Here is an 18,972-nt window from a genome sequence, read left to right as displayed (position 1 = left end):
CAAACGCTTTCCTTATATCCATCACTTCTGTTTACAAACATATGGCAAGTTGATAAAGACATAGATATAGAAACGGAAATTGTAATATTTTAGGTTTAGATTTGTTAATATATTTAAAGTCAAATAGGGCTGCAGCTATCGATTATTTTAGTAATCGAGTATTCTACTGATTTTCCCATCGATTAATCGGGTATTCGGATAATAAGTACTTTTTCTTTATTAAAAAGCAATACTAAATATACAAGAGAAAATAAGACAGGTCTCTTAAAATAAACAACTAATTTGTTTCCTTTTTAGAAAAAATAAAAATGTTATTGCTATAATTGCATGCATTAATATCTGTGTAAACTAAACCCATTTAGTACATTACATTGCCATATTACATTCAATATGCAATATATACAAATGTATAAATAAGAAACATTAATAAAAATAGAAAGAATAATTTCAAAGGTAAACAACTAACTTTGCATTTAGTTTATCTAAATTAGTTTAAGGTTTTTTTTACTATTAAATAGTAATATATTTGTCCACATAAAATACCAAGTTAACCGGACTTTTATATTGACAGGTCGTCGGAAGACGCTTATTTTTTAGTGTTAGCTTCACTCAGTAAAATGTTGTGAAATAAACTCTCAGAGCAACTCTGAAGATGAAGTTCATGTGTTCATGTCCGCGCAGACGCAGACAAATTCATGAGCATCACGATGCGTGTAGCACGTTAAACTGTTCAGTTAATTCACTCAGACACGCAGAACAGACAGATGACATGTGTAAATAACAGGATTCGGCATCCACTAATCCGCATCTAGTTTGATGGACTCAATGCAGCCGGAAAACAAGTTTCACTCGCAAAATAGACTAAAACAGTAAAATAGCAGTTCACCATTTCAGTAAGCTATCAGTTATTTATCAGCATGAGAAACGCATGTGAACAGACTAAAATGCGCGTGTCTCGCGGTGAATGACTTGAGAGCCCTGTAACATGAATAGAGTTTAGCGGGCTGTACGTTAGTAATAACGGTCCGGGCGGAAACTCAGCGCTCTGTAGTTAAATGGATTAAACAAAGCTTCGACGCAAAAAAAATTGCCTCAATGATTTTTTGTAATCGAATTACTCAAGGAATCGTTTCAGCCCTAAAGTCAAACGAATGGGCATTTTAGGTTATAGTAATGTGATAAAGAGTTTCATGAGGTGCATCTTGGGACACTTTTTGAAAACATTATTTAGTGCCTGTCAGGGCTCGACATTAACGCTTCTCCGCTTGTGCGGGACAAGTGAATGTTTTGTATTGGCAAGTGAGAGAGAATTTTACTTGCCCGACCGGACAAGTAACTTGAACATTTTTTTTATAACAGTGCTACGAAAAAAATGGTCTGTGCTAAGAATAATAAGAATATTCTTATTCTTAAATGTGTGCATTATTCACATTTCGCGTCTAAAACTGCCCTGAAACCGCGTGCCGTGCCCTTCCTCTAGTCAAATGACCCGCGGTGCGTGCGCGGCACTCTGAAGTTGAACTATTTCCATCTCGATGCAGCGCCGACTGGTTTTGACTAGAAGGGATACAGCTACCTCCACTGGGCATGCGCACTTCAATACCACATAATTTTTGTCACGCTGATTATATATTTTTTATTATTGTAAGGTTAGGTTTAGGGTAGATGTAGGCGTTAGCTAATGTAATGTATTGTAATTAAATGGCGAGATTTAGCACCACTTCCGGCCGTAGCTGTATCCCTTTCCCTTCTAGCAACAACTGCGCCGACTCGCCTAGAAAAATGTGCGCGCCGCGTCGCTCCCTATTTGCTCCACCTGCCGCGTGTCTAAAATAACGAACTTGCGCGCGCAAAAGACGCGTAATGTGAATCGCCCCTAAGACAGAGCCGCGTGTTTCTGTGAATGCGTTTGTCGTGGTTGTGCTTGTTTGTTTGTGTGTGTGTGACAATAGTCAATGGCGCACCGCGCTGAGTCCATGTAACGTTAACTTGACTGGATGCGGACGCAGAATCCTGTTAATTAAGTATGTCATCTGGGCTCTTCTGCGTGTCTGAGTGAATGAGGTGCACAGATTAACATACTACACGAGTGATGGTCGAGGATTTATCTGCGTCTGCACTGTATGAGGATATGAACACATAAACTTCATCTCCAGAGTTCTCTGGGAGTTTGTTTTACGAGCATTTTACCGTTTGAGTGAAGCTATTGTCAAGCACACACTAAAACTGAACTCAAGCGTCTTCCCGACGACCCGTCAAAATAAAAGTCCCGTTAACTTGAACACTCAGACGAAAAGAATACTGCAGTATTTGCTAAAGGAAATTGTAGTACCCTTGTAGTAAATTGATAAACTGTAGTAAACACTGTTGTATACTATAGTAAGGCTCAAATGCACTATAGTATCTAGGAATTTTACTGCAGTTTACTATAGTAAGTAGACTACAGTAATTTATGTGGACAAATATACCTCTATTGTATAGTAAAAAAATGAAATACACAGAACTTAAAAAATAAATAAAACAAATTTAGGTAAAATAAAAATTATATGGCCCTAATTTATCCATCTGTTTGTAACATTAATGTCATTTGTCAGTTAACTGCTTATTCATGGGATGAACTGCACTACAACTGTTTGGCCTGAGCTACAAAACTTTAAATCTCTTTAGTACGGAGCCCGTCTGGTCACCCCTCGGAGAAAAAAAAACAAGACCCGCAAATCCGTGGCCACAGTTTTGTAATTCGTTCCCTCAGTTTAAAAATCTGTACTCACAGATTCTAAAACTGTTCTCACAGTTTACAAAACCGTGCTCTCGGATTAATAAACTGTACCCACGAGTTTCCAATCAGTCCCCTCAGTTTTTGAAATCTACCAATTCCAATGAAATCTACAAATTCATAATCTGTGCCCACGCTTTCGCAATCCGTTCGCACAGTTTTTCAAACTGTAGCCTACTCGCGGAATTGAAGCCCCTGTCTGTCAACAGAACAAGCTCCTACAGGAACAATAACGAATATTGTATATTGTTTTATTTTAGATTTTATCATAAATTGTCTTAATGTGTTTACACACGAGCGCGTGGCGCATATAAAGCATGCGTTCATTGACTCGTTTCACTGGCATAAAGTTGGTTTGACTTTCGATATTCGTGAATTTAGGGACCGTCTCTAAAGTACATACACATTAAAATACCTTTTTCCAACTTCAAAAGCATTTAAAGGGAATGTTTTATAGCCACAAAACTAACTGTACAGTTTTCATGTATGTGTCAGCTATTATGCACAACTTTTTGTTACATTTTATATATAAATCCTTATATTATTTTATGTTGTGTATATTTTATTGGACTAGTTAAGCATTTAACTATTTAACTTTTTATTTCAATATGCTTGTACAAGCGAGTATATATTTTGGATATTTAATATTTTATTTTATATAGTTTTATATATAAAATCATTCATTTATAATATTTTTATAGGACTATTTAACATTTAATGCAATATAGGTTATATAGTTTTTATTGTATATTTTATATATTGGCTTAAATAATTCTGTTTTTTGTGCACAATCCTTTTATAGTGTCTATCATCCCATTCATAAACTACTAAATACAAATACCATAACATTCATATCATATATCTTTTTTTAAATAAACCTAAAACAATATTGGGACTTTGTATGCCTACGCTACCTGTATTCCTGTAATTCTGTATTTCCGGTGGCCAGCTCACCTCCACAAGCTCATTAATGCCTCCTACACAGCCCACAGAGGGAGGAAATGCCTGTCATCACACACCTGTACCGCACCCTCACCTGTGTGTGTCAGCTCTGACGTCAACACACGTCTCTAATGTTTGTTCTCTGACTTCCTGCTCTGACGTAGCGTAAAAAAATTCATGCGAATATCATGATTACACTTTGACAATGTGTGAACTGTGCTTAAAGAATCTGTGTTAAGAATTTGTTTCCTGTAGATTTGACAGACTTTGTATTATGTTATTTCTTTGAATGAATATGAGATTTCTTAATGGGTTCAGAGAACTTCCATTAATGCGCTTTAGCAAGTATTGCACATGTTGTTATATATATATATATATATATATACAGTATATATATATATATATATATGTATGTATATATATGAAGAGTTTGGTTCCAAAATGAGATAACTGTTTTAAAATTTTTTCAAAAATCATGTTTTTTATTGGGCATTCCAATTAATATTAATCAAACTACAGTTGGTTTGTTTTGATATAAGCCATAATAACTAAATAAATACAGATAACTAACACAATAAAACAGAATAAAAATATGATTTTTTAAAAACGTAGTTATCTCATTTTGGAACCAAACTCTTCATATATATACAGTATATATACATATATATATATATTTTTTATATAATATTAATATAATACTTTAGATATATATTTTTATTTAATTTAATTGCATAAGTTAATGTTAATTATTGTTCAAAAGATTATTTAATGGAATTCATTTTTATTTTTTTGAATACAATGTTAACCTATTTAATTTTTATTATAATCATTAAGCAATAATTAAATGTTTTAATTTTTTACTTTTTAAAATGTATTTTAATTGCCTTAATTATGCCTGAAGGCATTCTACATTTTATTTAATTTTTTGCTCAACAAAGTTGATAAAACCAGATTTCCCTAAGGCGTTCTTTCCATGCTGTCACTCTCCGGTTGTCAAAGACTGGCATTTTCTCAGCTTTGTTCTTTACGTTGACAGAAAGTAGGAAAAAAGCGCTTGTTTGCTGAAGGCCAGAGAAAATCTGCACTTCTCCTGTGTAAACTTGCCTGCGCTGGCTGCCCCAGAGCGTCTGAAGTTCATAAGGTTCAATCAGATTACTCCTCTCTGCTGGCACCTGCTCAATTCTCTCTCCGGGCAGGATGATTTGAATGTTGACGTGCGTGTTACGTCTCATGACATGAGCTTACGAGCCTCGGCTTGTCGCGGTGGACGTCTTTGCAGAGATTTGTTTGTTTGGCACAGATGTCTTTCTTAAACAATTTACCTTAGCTCCAATGCAGAGATTTTTCTGTGTAACCTACTCTCATATGAACAGGCCAAGATGCAATCTAGATTTTAAGATGATACGTGTTAAACTTGATCATCATTAGATTATTCAGAATATTCTGTGAAGCATGAAATGACAGGTTTTCCGTATCTTTACCAATCAGATTTGTCTGTAGGTTCATTGTGGGCCTGTATACACTGCACGCCAGTCAACAGGCAGATGTTTGTACAGACGTATATATCATTTAGTGAAGTGAAGTGAAAGTGACCTATTAGTCAGATATGGTGACCCATACCCAAAATGTGACTCTGCATTTAACCCATCCAGAGAGTAGTGAACACACGCACAGCAAGTGGTGACCACACGTACACCCGGAGCAGTGGGCAGCTATCACTGCAGCGCCCAGGGAGCAAGTAGGGGTCAGGTGCCTTGCTCAAGGGCACCTCAGTCATTACCCGCCGGCCCTGAGGATCCAACCGGCAACCTTCTGGTCACGAGTCCGACTCTGTAACCATTAGGCCCCCTAGATTTACAGGCTATTATTCTCATAGTATGAGTGATAATACCTTAAAGGTCCAGTGTGTCATTTTTTGGAGGATCTATTGATAGAAATGCAATATAACAAACATAACCATGTGTTCAGAGGTGTATGAAGACCTTTCATAATGAAGCAGTATGTTTTAATTACTTTAGAATGAGTTATTTCTATCTACATACACCGCGGGTCCCCTTACATGGAAGTCGCCATGTTGTTTCTACAGTAGCCCTAATGGGACAAACTGCTCTACAGAACGCGTTTCATTCACTGTAGTGCTTCGAAAGGGAGCGGTGGAATGAGCCGTTGGTTGCAATTCGCGAGCTCACCAATAGATGCCGCTTAAATCTCCACATTACTCCTTTAAAGCAATATTATTTAAAACATCTGTGCCGAGGATGTTAAAACTAGTCTTGTGTAGTCAGATTTTTTACTGTCAGGTCCAGTTTCATCTCATTCTTACAAAATGTTTTGGGAAATGACACGCTTTGTTTGTTATGTTTGTGTAAGATCCGTAAGTTGCTTATTTTTTGTATGGATGTAGATTTCATAATTGTGAATGATGCGCTTTGTAATATTTAAATATTTGTCAGAAAACTTTGCAATTGAAACTCCAATCGTGTCATTTAAAGGGACAGTTCACCCAAAAATGAAAAATCTGTCATCATTGACTCACCCTCAGGTTTTTCAAACCTGTGTAAATTTCTTTGTTCTGTTGAACACAAAGGAAGATATTTGGAAGAATGTTCGCAATTTTCAGTTGTTGGACATCATTCACTTCCATAGTAGAACATTTTTTATATTTCTTTTGTTCTGTTGAACACAAAATTTGATATTTTGAAGAATTTAGGAAAACAAAGAGTTCTGACGCATCTTTGACTACCATTTAATTCTTCCTACTATGGTAGTCAATGTCCAAATATCTTTCTTTGTGTTCATTGGAACAAAGTCATTTATACAGGTATGAAATTACATGAGCGTGAGCAAATGACGACAGAATTTTTGGGTGAACTATCCCTTTAAAGATAGTAATGTCATTTCCTGAAATTTTGCACAATTTAGGTTTGATGTGATGTAGTTTGACCATTTTCGTATTTTATTTCATTACATTACATTTTGTCAATAAATAATTTTTAACGAATTTAGTTACTGAAATAATAAACACAAAAATACATGAATTGTTACCTCAGTTTCTTGGATTGATACTGAGGCTATTATTTTAAGACCACCACATGTATGTCACGTAAACTGTTGGCAAGTTAAAAGAACACTGTTTTGATGAAGAGATGTTCTCAGAGTGCCTGCATGCGAAATCTGTGAAGTCACTTTTTATGACCAGCGGTTGTTTTATGCCTGGAGGGAAGCGTTTGTGGTGTACCCGCCAGCGTCTCTGACTCTTTCATGTGTGTGAGAACTGTGGAGGTGGTGAACTGTGCTCTATCAACCCATCAGCGTTGACAGAAATCAATAGATTCAGTATGTCTTGATACTACTAATGCTTTCTGTCTTGCTGAATCATGCAGTGTTTGTGGCTTCATTTTTATTTTCCCTAAAAAAACGGGAATTGATTTCTCTCTCTCTCTTCAGGCAGAATTTGGTTGTCGAGGGAGAACTGTATCCCGTAATACTCAACACACATTTCAGTCAGAAAGTTTGCGTGGAGACGGAGAACGCTGCTTGTCTGAGATCTGGGGTCTCGGTGGAGAAATGCAGACCGCCGCAGTTAACCCGCTGCCTGTGGAGGTCAGAGACGAGCCGAGGGTCAAGCGAGAAATCTGTCCCATGTGAACAGGTTAGTCAGATGTGCCCCACTGAATCCTGTGGTCACTCTTCATTCCAAAACATCAGCGAGATTAAACCGAGAGCAAATGGAAACTTTGTCTTAAGTCTCATCTGTGTCTCAGATATTTCCCCTGAGAAAACAGCCAGAAATCTCACAAATGTTTCGATTGGAAGAGATGTCAACAGTGTGTTAAACTGAGCTCAGATTTGTCAAGTCTACTTTATTACTCAAACATTTCTCATTGAATTTACTCCAATTCAGATTATTTGACCTCTACGATCTACATTCATTTTACACCCCTATACTTGTCACACATTTTAACAATTGTCTGTCTCATTGCTTCTATTTTTATTTCCTTTAAGAAATTGAGACTAAGTTGATATTTTTAGATTTAACTTTATTTGAGAAAACATTACAGACTTTTGACTCAGCATCCTCCATCAGTTTTGCTTTGAGCATCTTCATAAGTTTGTTGTGGCGACATAAACGCTTCCACTGACACATAAAGATGAAAAATTAAATATCTGTGTTTTTCCATCCTCAGGTCTCAGAGTCATCCTGCTCGGACCGCAGGTGCGTTAGAGACTCTCTGCTGGACGCAGTGGAGGATTGTGGGTCGTCGGGGTCTCAGGGCGGACCCGTTGAGGTGGTTGTTCAAAGGGTGTACTGTATACCCATCGGTCGCTCTGAAAGCGTCTCTCTCCAGCACAGAACACCCGGCAGACCTCCGTCACGACCAGAACCATCAGACCATGTCGGCAGGTACTGGATCTTGGTGTGTTGTTGACTTTATTAAAGTGACACTCCACCCAAAAACACATTTATCATTGAAAGCTTTAACCAAATAAGCATTTCTTTCTTATTTGTAGTCTATTATTGTTAAAAACAATAACAAACAAACAAAATTAGAATCTGTGGCAAGAACACAGGTAAGACTTGGACCGGTAAGGTCTGGTAAAAGAGACGTGTTTACCACCGACTCTCCTTTGCCAGTAACCAGTCGAACCAGTTTAGCAAACCAGTAATCAGTTTGCTTCCTAAAACATGTGTAGAACAATAAAATTAGCTTGAGAAAGCGCTCGAGAACATGGTTGCATGCGTGAATCATGCAGCGACCTGATTTCTCTGCCATCAATATGAATGTAAATAGTTTTGATGCCAAACACAAGAGCGCTCGCAGTCGTCCGTGTACGTGCGGCAGTTTACGTGATGTGTTTGTAGCGAGCGTATAATAAAGCTGTTGTCTGTTCCAAACTCCATGACCGAAGTTCCAAGAGGTCAATCTGCTGGAGAGAGTGATAAATACAGACCGAGCAACTTTTGCTCCATATTCTGTCAATGACTAACTAAACAACCCCTCCCAGTACACAAAGTACTCGCTCTCGCTCGCGTTCACAGCTCTCCGGGCCATATGGTACAACTCTGCAAACATCTGTAATGAAGCCCAGCGATGTCAGTGATCCGTGGCCACACGCTTGTAAAAGAAGCAGAAAAAAGAGAGAAAGCGGGAGAGCTGTGACGTGCAGAGCAAACAAAAGCGATGTTAGAACTCTGGCCCTAATCCAACAGCATAACCAGTAGATTTTTAAAGGGACAGTTCACCCAAAAATAAAACAAATCTGTCATTTATTCACCCTCATGTCATTCAAAACACAACACAAAAGAAGATATTTTGAGAAATACAATAAAAAAGTCAATGGGGGTCAATGTAGTTTGGTTATCAACGTTCTTCGAAATATCTTCTGTTGTGTCCTGCGGAAGAAAGAAAGGGAAAGAAAGTGAACGGTGAGGTTGCAGAAATACTGACCCAACCGGACTCACACTGGGCCGAGAACACATGGCGCTCCACGGAGGATGCCTGTTTATTGTTGGTCCGCTAAAACACCAACACGCAGTTCATATTCTTACACTTAGTTTGAAACGGTTCGCCAAGACAAGCAGCGAATCAAGAGGGGAGTGATTATGGGATGGCACGATTGGCGGACGCTGTGCAAAGTTTGTCCAGTGCTTTTCGGGGCAGAAGGTAAACATTGTTTGTTTACATAAACTGAATGAAAATAGTCACATTTTAAAGTGCTAATTCACCCCCCCTCCACACACACACACACACACACACACACACACACAGTCATGACATGCTCACCCTCACGTCATTCCAAACCTGTAGGGCTTTCTTTCTTCAGCAGAACACAGAAGAAGATATTTTGAAGAACGTTGGCAACCTAACAACACTGGCCCCTATTGACTTCCATTGTATGAACACAACACCCACTGAGACATTTCTCAAAATATCTTCTTTTGTGTAATTTTCAAAGCCTTTTATTAATTCTCAAGCGTATATATAGTGTGTATGTGGGTTGAGTCCAGTAAAGGGGGCGACAACATGATCCTCCAGTCAACACACATACTGCAGCATCTGATGGGGATCCAGTTACCGACAGCAGTCAGGTGACTCGCTCTTTTTCCATCTCCCGTCATCAACACAACCACGTGCGTTTGAGACAACAAAACAACGTGTCTCAGAGCGATGGGGAGCGTGAGGGAGGGCGCGATGGCCTGACCTGAAGAAATGTATTACTCCTTCCTGGTGAATGTATGCAGCTCGGTCTGTAAATAAAACAGCACACCGATGGCAGGAAAACATGAAGAGAAAAACTGATTTGGCTTTAGATTGTGTTTCTGTGTTGTGGGTCACTGTATCATTTATTATAGGTGTTTGCAAAGACAGGAATCATTTACATTTAGTCATTTAGCGGGCGCTTTTATCCAAAGCGACTTACATAGAGTTTAAGGAGCAATGAGCGATATGTCATACTGGAGCAGTAATACAATAGCTGCTAATACAAAGTTACTGGTTTCAACAAAAGCCAGACCACTACCTGTTGAGAGAAAGAGAGAGGGTTAGTGTGTTTTTTTTTTTTTTTCATTTGTCTGTCAAGTATTCACAAAAGAGATGGGTTTTAAGTAGTTTTTTGAATTTGAACATTTTAGGTCAGACAAGCACCACTTGACATTTTCTGTCGAAATGTAGATTTTTTTCTTGTCTTTTTTGAATAAAATAAAAGGACTTGCTCGTTCGTTCTTAACCTGTTTTTAATGTTTCTTAAAGAGACACAAACATTATGTCGTTGTTTACTGACCCTCATGTCATTCCAAACCTGTATGACTTTCTTTCATCTCCAGAACACAAAAGAAGATATTTTGAAGAACGTTGGTAACCGAACAACACTGATCCCCATTGATTTCCATTGCATGGACACAAAACCACTGAGACATTTCTCAGAATATCTTCTGTTGTATTCCACTAAAGAAAGAGTCACATGCAGGTTTTAAACAACACGAGGGTGAATAAATGATGACAGAATTTTTATGTTCGGGTGAACTGTCTCTGTAAGTGTCACATTATATCAGGAACCCCTTCAAAATGTTCTGACCTGCATTTCTCTTATTTTTGTCATGTTGAACTACGTTCTCCCGACCTATAAGTAACATTAAAGAGACCCAAAAATGAAACTTCTGTCATCATTTCCTCACCTTCGAGTTGTTCCAACTCTGTATAAATGTCTTTGTTCTGATGAACACAGAGAAAGATATTTGGAAGAATGCTCACAACCAAACAGATCTCGACACCCATTGACTCCCATATAGGAAAAAAACAAAGGCAGTCAAAAGTGCCCCAGAACTGTTTGCATTCTTCAAAATATCTTCTTTTTGTGTTCATCAGAACAAAGACATTTATACACATTTGGAACAACTCGACGTTGAGTAAATGATGACAGAATTTTCATTTTTAGGTGAAGTGTCACTTTAATGCGTTCACATTGTCTTTGAGACGGCTGTAAATATGTTGTTCTCTCTATTCAAGCCGTCTTGGCTCAAAATACACAAACTCACTACAAGCATGTTTCGCTTCAGTTTATAGACGCGCTTGAAATCCATGTCCCTGTTTATGCGCTCTGACATGCGTTTCACATGTTGACAAAATCTCTCTCTCTGTTTTGAATGTTGAACGTTCATGTGTTTCAACCCATCTCGTTACAAATCAGTGTTGTGGATTTTGGACGGTTTGCAATTACGTCCGCTCGCTTGTTGCAGTTGCAGTTCGTGGCCGCCATCCAGCCAATAATTACGACTTGACTTTGGGTCCGAGGCGATAAGTTGTTCCAGTAAAAACCCAGAGCAGCATAAACAGGCTGAAGAAGTTCTCTGTTCGGTGACAGGAGGGTTGGTTGTTTTCTAGAAGAAGTAGAACACAATGTGCTTTAGGTCTCCGGTTACAACCCTGTTTATCAAAAGCTGCGCTCTCATTGGTCCGGGCCACCCGGAAGCGACCCTGCCCACTCCTCCTGAACCAATCAGCGGCCGGAGAAAGTTTTAGTCTACGTGTGAAGGAAATGAAGGGGGAGTGGGGTACCTACATTGAATAGGCATGTGAGGAGCGCGTGCGTGTGTTCGTGTGTTCTCCGCATGTGTGTGTGTGTTTGGACAAGCTCAATGGATTCAGTTCCTGGAAGCGCTCCGAATTCCTGCGAACGCTCACAATAACAAATTCCTGAAAGCGGCTGACCAATGACAGAGACCGAACCCCCTGTCTCGCTGCGGCGGAGGAAGTCTGAAACAGACAAGAGGGGTGTAAAGACGGGGGTTGTTTGTGTCAACCTGGCTGTACCGCAGAATGCTACTGCTCCGTCACCCCTCCCGTTCACGCGCCTCCGCGTTCACAGCGCCGAACTCACTTCACCTCTGTGTTGTGGTTGTGTAGCTGCGCTGACACAGGTAACCGTAAGGCACGATGACTAAGATTATATATGCATATCACAGTTCATCAGAGGTCAACACGTATGATATCTTATTGTCTTATTACACGGCTCGTTGGAATGCTTGATTCTGATTGGCCAGTCGCGACATTTGCAGGTTCGTTATTCCCAGATAACAACCGCTCAAAACTAATAACACACGGTAACCCGGATGCAGCAAATCATTTTGACAAATTAACTATAAATATGTCTTTTAATAACATGTATGACAATGTATTATACAAGCGATTAAACCAAATTACCCGTTCGTGACGTTTGAATGTCGTTTCTGACCTTAAAACCAAAAGTAAACGGCTTTTGCTCGCGGAAGGTCTGCATTCGGTAAAAGTGATGTCCACTTTTTCTCTCATGTGGCAAGTAGCTGTGTAATAAGCGAGATAATGTACAAGAACTGTCGGGGCTTATTTATGCGATAACAACCGGCTGCCTGTACATGATCCCTTACACAGAGCTGCTGTTCTGCATTCAGTTCGCATTATTTTATTGGTTTTGGGATGTTTTTCAATGCTTGGAGTCTACAGGTTTTAATGCGAAACATCTTTTAGTTTTATCCCAGTTTGGCCCAAACTGAGTCGAACACAATGTCCCTTTAGAGACAAAGTGCTTTTAGTTTCTCTCTGAGTATGACGGCATGTAATCTAAATCATGTGAAATTTTGTCCCAAAATGGATTGTAGCAGATTCACATAAGAGCAGAAATTCACTCTTAATGTGGACGGATGAAGTAAAAAAAATGTAGAGGTAAATAAAGTTTGTGTTTTGGTTTTGTGTACCTGACACAAATATGGTTAAATAGAGCAATTCAGTATTAAAGACGTCCGTTCTAAATCTGTATCGATTTCATTGTTCTGATGAACCCAGAGAAAGATATTTGGAAGAATGCTTGTAACCAAACAGTTCTTGGTCACCATTAAATAGTAGGAAAAATTACAATGATTGCCTAAAGTGCCAGAACGGTTTGCTTCCCTTCATTCTTCAAAATATCTTCTTTTGTGTTCCATAGAACAAGGACATTTACAAATACATTTTTGCCTACTATGGTAGTCAATGGTGGCCAAGAACTGTTTGGTTGCAAGCATTCTTCCAAATCATTTTTACAGATTTGGAACAACTCGAGGGTGAGTAAATGAAGACAGAATTTTCATTTTTGCGTGAACTGTGCCTTTAAGTACACAGAATGAATACCAAAGCAATAATGTGGAATAGTAAACATTAAAAAAAATGTATAATGGATTTTCCGACCTGATCTCACAGGAATTCTTAACCATTTTGCAAGGTGAATAATTCATATGAATAGGCATTAAGTAAACCATAGAAAAACACATTATTAGAAAAAATAGTAATAAAGCCCCGCCCCAAAACCAACATCACTGCCGCAAATGCACATGGTACTAAAACATACGTAAGAGATCATACAAATTAGTCGCCTTTTAAAATAGTCACAAATGAGATTTAGTTTGATGCTTAAATGTGGAATCCTCTATTTCTAAACTACAACCTTTCTAAAATATTGCTCGAAATATTCTATAAAAATTGCTGGAAGTTGTTCTACACAAAATCTGTACATGAAACAAAATAGACCGAGTCTGTTAATAAGAGGAATGACTTCTAAAATCATTTCGTGTTATTTTGGTTATCTGCAAATCACTGTCTGTCATGTGAAAGTATATTTAGTTTGTTTAGTCCTGTGGTTTCCTGTGGTCTCCAGTCTCTATGAAGTGACTTTCTGAGAACTATTAATACCTGGCAAAATATCATTTTGAGTCTAGAAACACAGGCCATATATCAAATCATTAATTAATCCTCGTCTGGTGCCCGTGTAAACATTTCATCTGTGGACTCTGTTGGGGTTTATGACTGTGTTTGTTGTCGGTTGAGACTCACATCAGCAGTTTATTTGCAGACGTGCGCTGCTTATTTATAATAAATATGTTTTTTCATCTTACGGTCAAGAAACTCAAACGCAGTTGGAACTATTTGTCAGTCGGAGAGTCATGTTAATGTTTGTCCTAATATCACTCTCATTAAACTAGCTGTGCTGAAATAATCACTTGGTCTCAGCTGTAAATGATGGGGTGTCAGAAATAACACTAACATCACGTTTGGGTCAGTTACGTACCGGTCCTGATGTTGAACTAGGCCTAATCTGAGTTTTTTTTTAAATAGACAATTTATTTAATAATAAATTTATATAGCATTTATCTGTAATAATAATACTAAACATAATTTATAACTAAAGTAGTTTGTAGGCTATTGATACACATATTGGTATTTATATCTATCAAAGTCTCTCTCTTTCCTTCTTCCCTTTCTGATTTTGAATCAAATTTATACATAAAATTGTATTTAAAATGTTGTGTACAGTTTTGTTTTGTTTTGTAATGTTTTTTCTTTGTTTATTTAAAGAAAATGTGTTGTGCTTGAAATACGTTTATTGAATTTATTTGTAAAAAGGGTTTATAATGTTGTCTGTCTCTCTCTGTCTTTTACTTCCTCTCTCTCTGTGTCTTTCTGTCTGTCTCTCTCTCATTGTCTTTATCTCTCTCAATTTTAACTTTTTATTTTCAATTTCCTCTAAATAAATACTTTATTGACATGATTGCATTCTGTTACAATTTGCTAAAGCATTCTACATAAAACAAGTGATGACAAGAAATACACAATATCACAATACCAACAAACTATAGGGTGGTGTTAAAGGAATAGTTCACCTCCAAAATGAAAAATCTGTCATCATTTACTCTTTCTCTTGTCATTTCAAACCTGTTTGACTTTCTTTCTTCTGCAGAACACAAAAGAAGATATTTTGAAGAATGTAGGTAACAGAAATTGATTTTGAAAATTGAACCGAGATTGACTTGCATTGGTTTTGTGTCCCTACAATAGAAGTCAATAGGGACCAACAGTTTTCAGTTCCGAGCATTTTTCAAAATATCTTTTGTGTTTTTCACTAGTGCTTTAGAAGGAGGCGATAGGTAAAGGATAAATTAAAAGAACACAATATGCTGCAGAACCTCTCTCTCTGTTTCTCGCTCAGGTTGTGTGCTGTCGTTCAGGATGGCTACGGCATGTTCGCTGATGTTCTCCTGCAGTGTGTGTCCACAGACGCTGAGATCCAGCAGAGCTCTGAACAGCTGGAGGGCCGCGTGTGTGTCCTTCAGGGCCTGAGGGTCATCCAGCGCCTCACCCGGGACAGGTGAGTCTGAGACACGTCATCCTAAGACCACAATCACACGATATGAACATTCTACTCATTCAAAATATAGATTCTGGTCCAAACATCTTACATTTGATTTCATGTGAAGATTAAAAAAACTGAAACGGAAAGTGCTTCTGGAATGTTTACATCTTGGAGATATGGTACATATACAGTACAGTATATTTCTCAATACTAAACCCTGCTGCGCTCCACATTAAACTGAAACTCAAGATTAGCTTCTGTTTCCATTGGCACCTGCTCGGATTAGCCGCTCGCAGCGTCTCTGGCGAGATCTACGCGTGGGATGGGTATTCCTGGCATCTCGCTCCATATATCATCTCAAGGTTGTGTGCCGTCACTCCTTTAACGTCCATGTTGTTTAAATTAAGGATGGCATGTGATGGGGAATTCTGGTGACGCGTTTGCACGGATCTCGTGGACACAAGACTCCTCTTAACATTCACTGCCGTGTACATTCTATTGGTCATTTAAAAAAATCCAGAAAAGTAAATCAAAATATTTGGACACAAATTGGCGCGGACATTCACGAGACACACACACACACGCACATGTCTGGTTTATTATCTCCGTGGGGACAGTCCATAGGCGTGATGAGTTGTATACTGTACAAACTGTATATTCTATCCCCTATCCCTAACCCTATCCCTAAACCTAAAGATCATAGAACACTTTTTGCATTTTTAGATTTAAAAAATATTGTTCTGTACAATTTATAAGCTTTTGTGCCCATGAGGACCTCAATTTTGGTCCCCACAGTGACACGAGTCCCCATGTGTTGGTGTGCATTCAGGTTTAGGTCCCCACCGGGATATACAAACATGAACACACACACACACACACACTCCGCCCGCTCTCAGTAAATCTGGTGTGTTCAGTGATAAGCAGGAGCTCAGTCGTGTCTCTGGTCCTGCTGGACTGGACGGGGCGGTTGAGCGGGTCACAGGATGGGGGGGCTGAAACTTGTTCTGAATGATCTCTTTTTCACTCTTTCACACTTTAAAAGGTAAAGACTCCAACGAGTTTTAGAGCCTGAAGCCATCAGAAAAACATTCAACAGGTTTCACAAAGAACAGTTCTTTGGAAGAGACTTCAATATACTTGAGTTTTGAAAAGCCTAGAAACCAGAACATTATTGTATATTGTCTGTATATACAGCCGTGGAAAAAAAAGAGATCATTCCAAATGTTCATTTAATCAGCATTTCTAGATGTATTGTGGTCATTCCAGTCCAGTGTCTGTTGAATTCCAACAAAATCAAACCTCAGGAGTGACATAAAGTCATCACACAGCAATGTGAAAGACTGACAGCATGACGAGACACATGACAACTGTGAGGAAAAATATATATTTTTAACTTTTCCTAAATACATGGACAAATATGACTGTTGTTTTGCTTGAAAGTGAAATGAACAGAGCATATTGTCTGGTATTTTGACACGTTTCTCTAGTTTTCATTTTAAAAGCAAAAGAAACAATATTTGATATTTTACCTAAACGCATAATTATAAATAGTACATTCAGAAACACTGAAATACTGAATATTTTGAAAAAACATTCTGTGACTATATGAAGAGTTTGGTTCTCCGTTTTTAACATTTTTCAAAAATCATGCTTTTTATTATGTTATCGTGTTTGTATAGTGTTTCATTGTGTTAGTTAGCTGTATTTATTTAGTTATTATGGCTTAAATCAAAACAACTAACTGCAGTTTAATTGATATTCATTGGAACGCACAATAAAAAAACATGATTTTTGAGTTATCTCTTTTTGGAACCACACTCTTCATATGCTATCTATATTGTTATTATTTATTTTGTCTATTCTTTTACTTTCCTTTAGATATTCTATTACGTTTTATTCAGGCATCTTAATAAATTGCTAATCCCATTTTGTTTTGTACTACTGTTTGCATACAGTGACAATACGATTGATTCATACTGGGCCATCTGGGACTTCTGGTGATCTCCAAAAGGCCCTAAGAGTGAAAACTAGTTCTTCACTGAACCTGAAAGTGCTTCAATATTTTATTTTGACTTTTAAGTCAGCTTAAGAGCACAGAATGAAGAATATACCCTCGATCTCATAGAATAAAATCATTTTCTGATATGTCATTTGTTTTATAGGATGACTGCGCTGATCTGTGATGCTGAATAAGCCCGTAACCTACACTCGCCATTAGAGCGCTAACATAACAATCTGCCCGCCAAACGTTAAATGAAAAGCACTTTCATTGAGCCATGATTGACTACTTGAATGTTTTAATGACAGGCTATACCTTCAGACACATGTGTATGTGTGCAGATGAGCAAGCCTCGGCCTGCCGGTGAAACCGATCTCATGCCTGTCAGCAGAGGCATTTGAGCTCAATCTGGCAACGTGTCAGACTGACTAGAGCTAATGAGACTGACATTGTAAACACACTTGTCTCTAGAAGGCTCTCTGAGTTTCGCGCATTCACAAAACCTTGTTTTTCTCGTCTCTTCGCAGATGTTCTTCTCTTTTCAGTTTGATTGACAGTTTGTGGCCTCCGCTGGCTGCACCGAAATCTCATGAAGATCTTCTACAGTCACCCAGCGTAGGTCTCCATCATAAATCACAGCCATGTTTAGTGTATATTTGTCATTAATACTCGCACTGTAAAGTAAGCGTTTTCATGAATTCATACTTTTTATGTTACAAAATTAAATATTTGACATTATTTCATAATAAAAGTCAATGCAATTCCTGTGACATCTAGTACAGTTTTTCACTCATGCAAAGGTTATTTTTACGTTGCTACATTGTTTGTGATTTTACAGTGTACTTCTGTTTCTAGATGATTCCATGTGCTTGGAAATCTTTTCAAAATAAAAGCCTTTATAAAGCCGTAGAAGAACATTTATTTTTAAGATTGAATAACCTTTTCCATGATAAGTCCACCATAAACCGTCCAGCCACTGCCACTTCTTGGTTTTTGAGAGTCTGGACCTTTCAGTTGAATTGTGTTTGTTCTGTTTCAGGGTAAAGTCCCAACACCGAGCTTCTGCTATAGGCTGAGCGTCCAGCAGGGTCACATGGTTCCTCTGTCAGGACACCACGTGTCACCTCTGTATCGACCACCTGTACTACAGACGCTAAGAGAAATCACTCAGGTAAAGCACCAGAACTAGATCACAGTCCTCTCCGTCATTACTGAAGAAATGGACAAGAACCTGTTTTACCACACGTGCTTTTAAAAAAGATGAAAATACCAGGCAGGGAGGATTAAAAGCTTGATTTCCAAAACTGTGTTTCATACATCGCCGCTGCCTTACGGACACCTTGTATGTCCAAAACCTCTATTTTTAGAAAATAGAAATACATTGTATTCTTTTAATAAAACAGTGTTGTCAAAGTTGATATTGTGGCTTTAGATTATTAACATTTTACCAAAATGAAGCTCAAATGGAGTTAGAAGGTTTTTGAATCTTGTATGTTGAACATGACAAACGTGACAGTAAACGTTTTCATCAACTTTCTGGTTATAAAGTTTATTTTAGGCATGTGGGCTCTCTGTTTTGTCTGTCGTTGGGTTAGAATCTCATGTTGTAAAAGAT

At 38.1% G+C, this 18,972-nt stretch overlaps 1 protein-coding gene across 2 annotated transcripts in view; it reads left to right on the top strand.

Moving 5' to 3' along the window:
• Window positions 1–18,972, top strand: part of spidr (scaffold protein involved in DNA repair) — a 51,677-nt gene that overhangs the window by 16,924 nt on the left and 15,781 nt on the right. For both annotated transcript variants that reach the window (XM_057323230.1, XM_057323229.1), the window contains exons 9-13: window positions 7,166–7,370; window positions 7,906–8,123; window positions 15,215–15,373; window positions 17,885–17,972; window positions 18,397–18,528. In XM_057323230.1, coding sequence (XP_057179213.1) covers window positions 7,166–7,370; window positions 7,906–8,123; window positions 15,215–15,373; window positions 17,885–17,972; window positions 18,397–18,528 — 802 coding nt within the window. The remainder of the gene's footprint in view (window positions 1–7,165; window positions 7,371–7,905; window positions 8,124–15,214; window positions 15,374–17,884; window positions 17,973–18,396; window positions 18,529–18,972) is intronic.

Source organism: Triplophysa rosa, linkage group LG23, assembly GCF_024868665.1.
Source record: "Triplophysa rosa linkage group LG23, Trosa_1v2, whole genome shotgun sequence".
NCBI classification, from domain to species: Eukaryota; Metazoa; Chordata; class Actinopteri; order Cypriniformes; family Nemacheilidae; genus Triplophysa; species Triplophysa rosa.
Note: the sequence above shows the minus strand (reverse complement) of the source record. Positions and strands in the feature narration are given on the sequence as shown.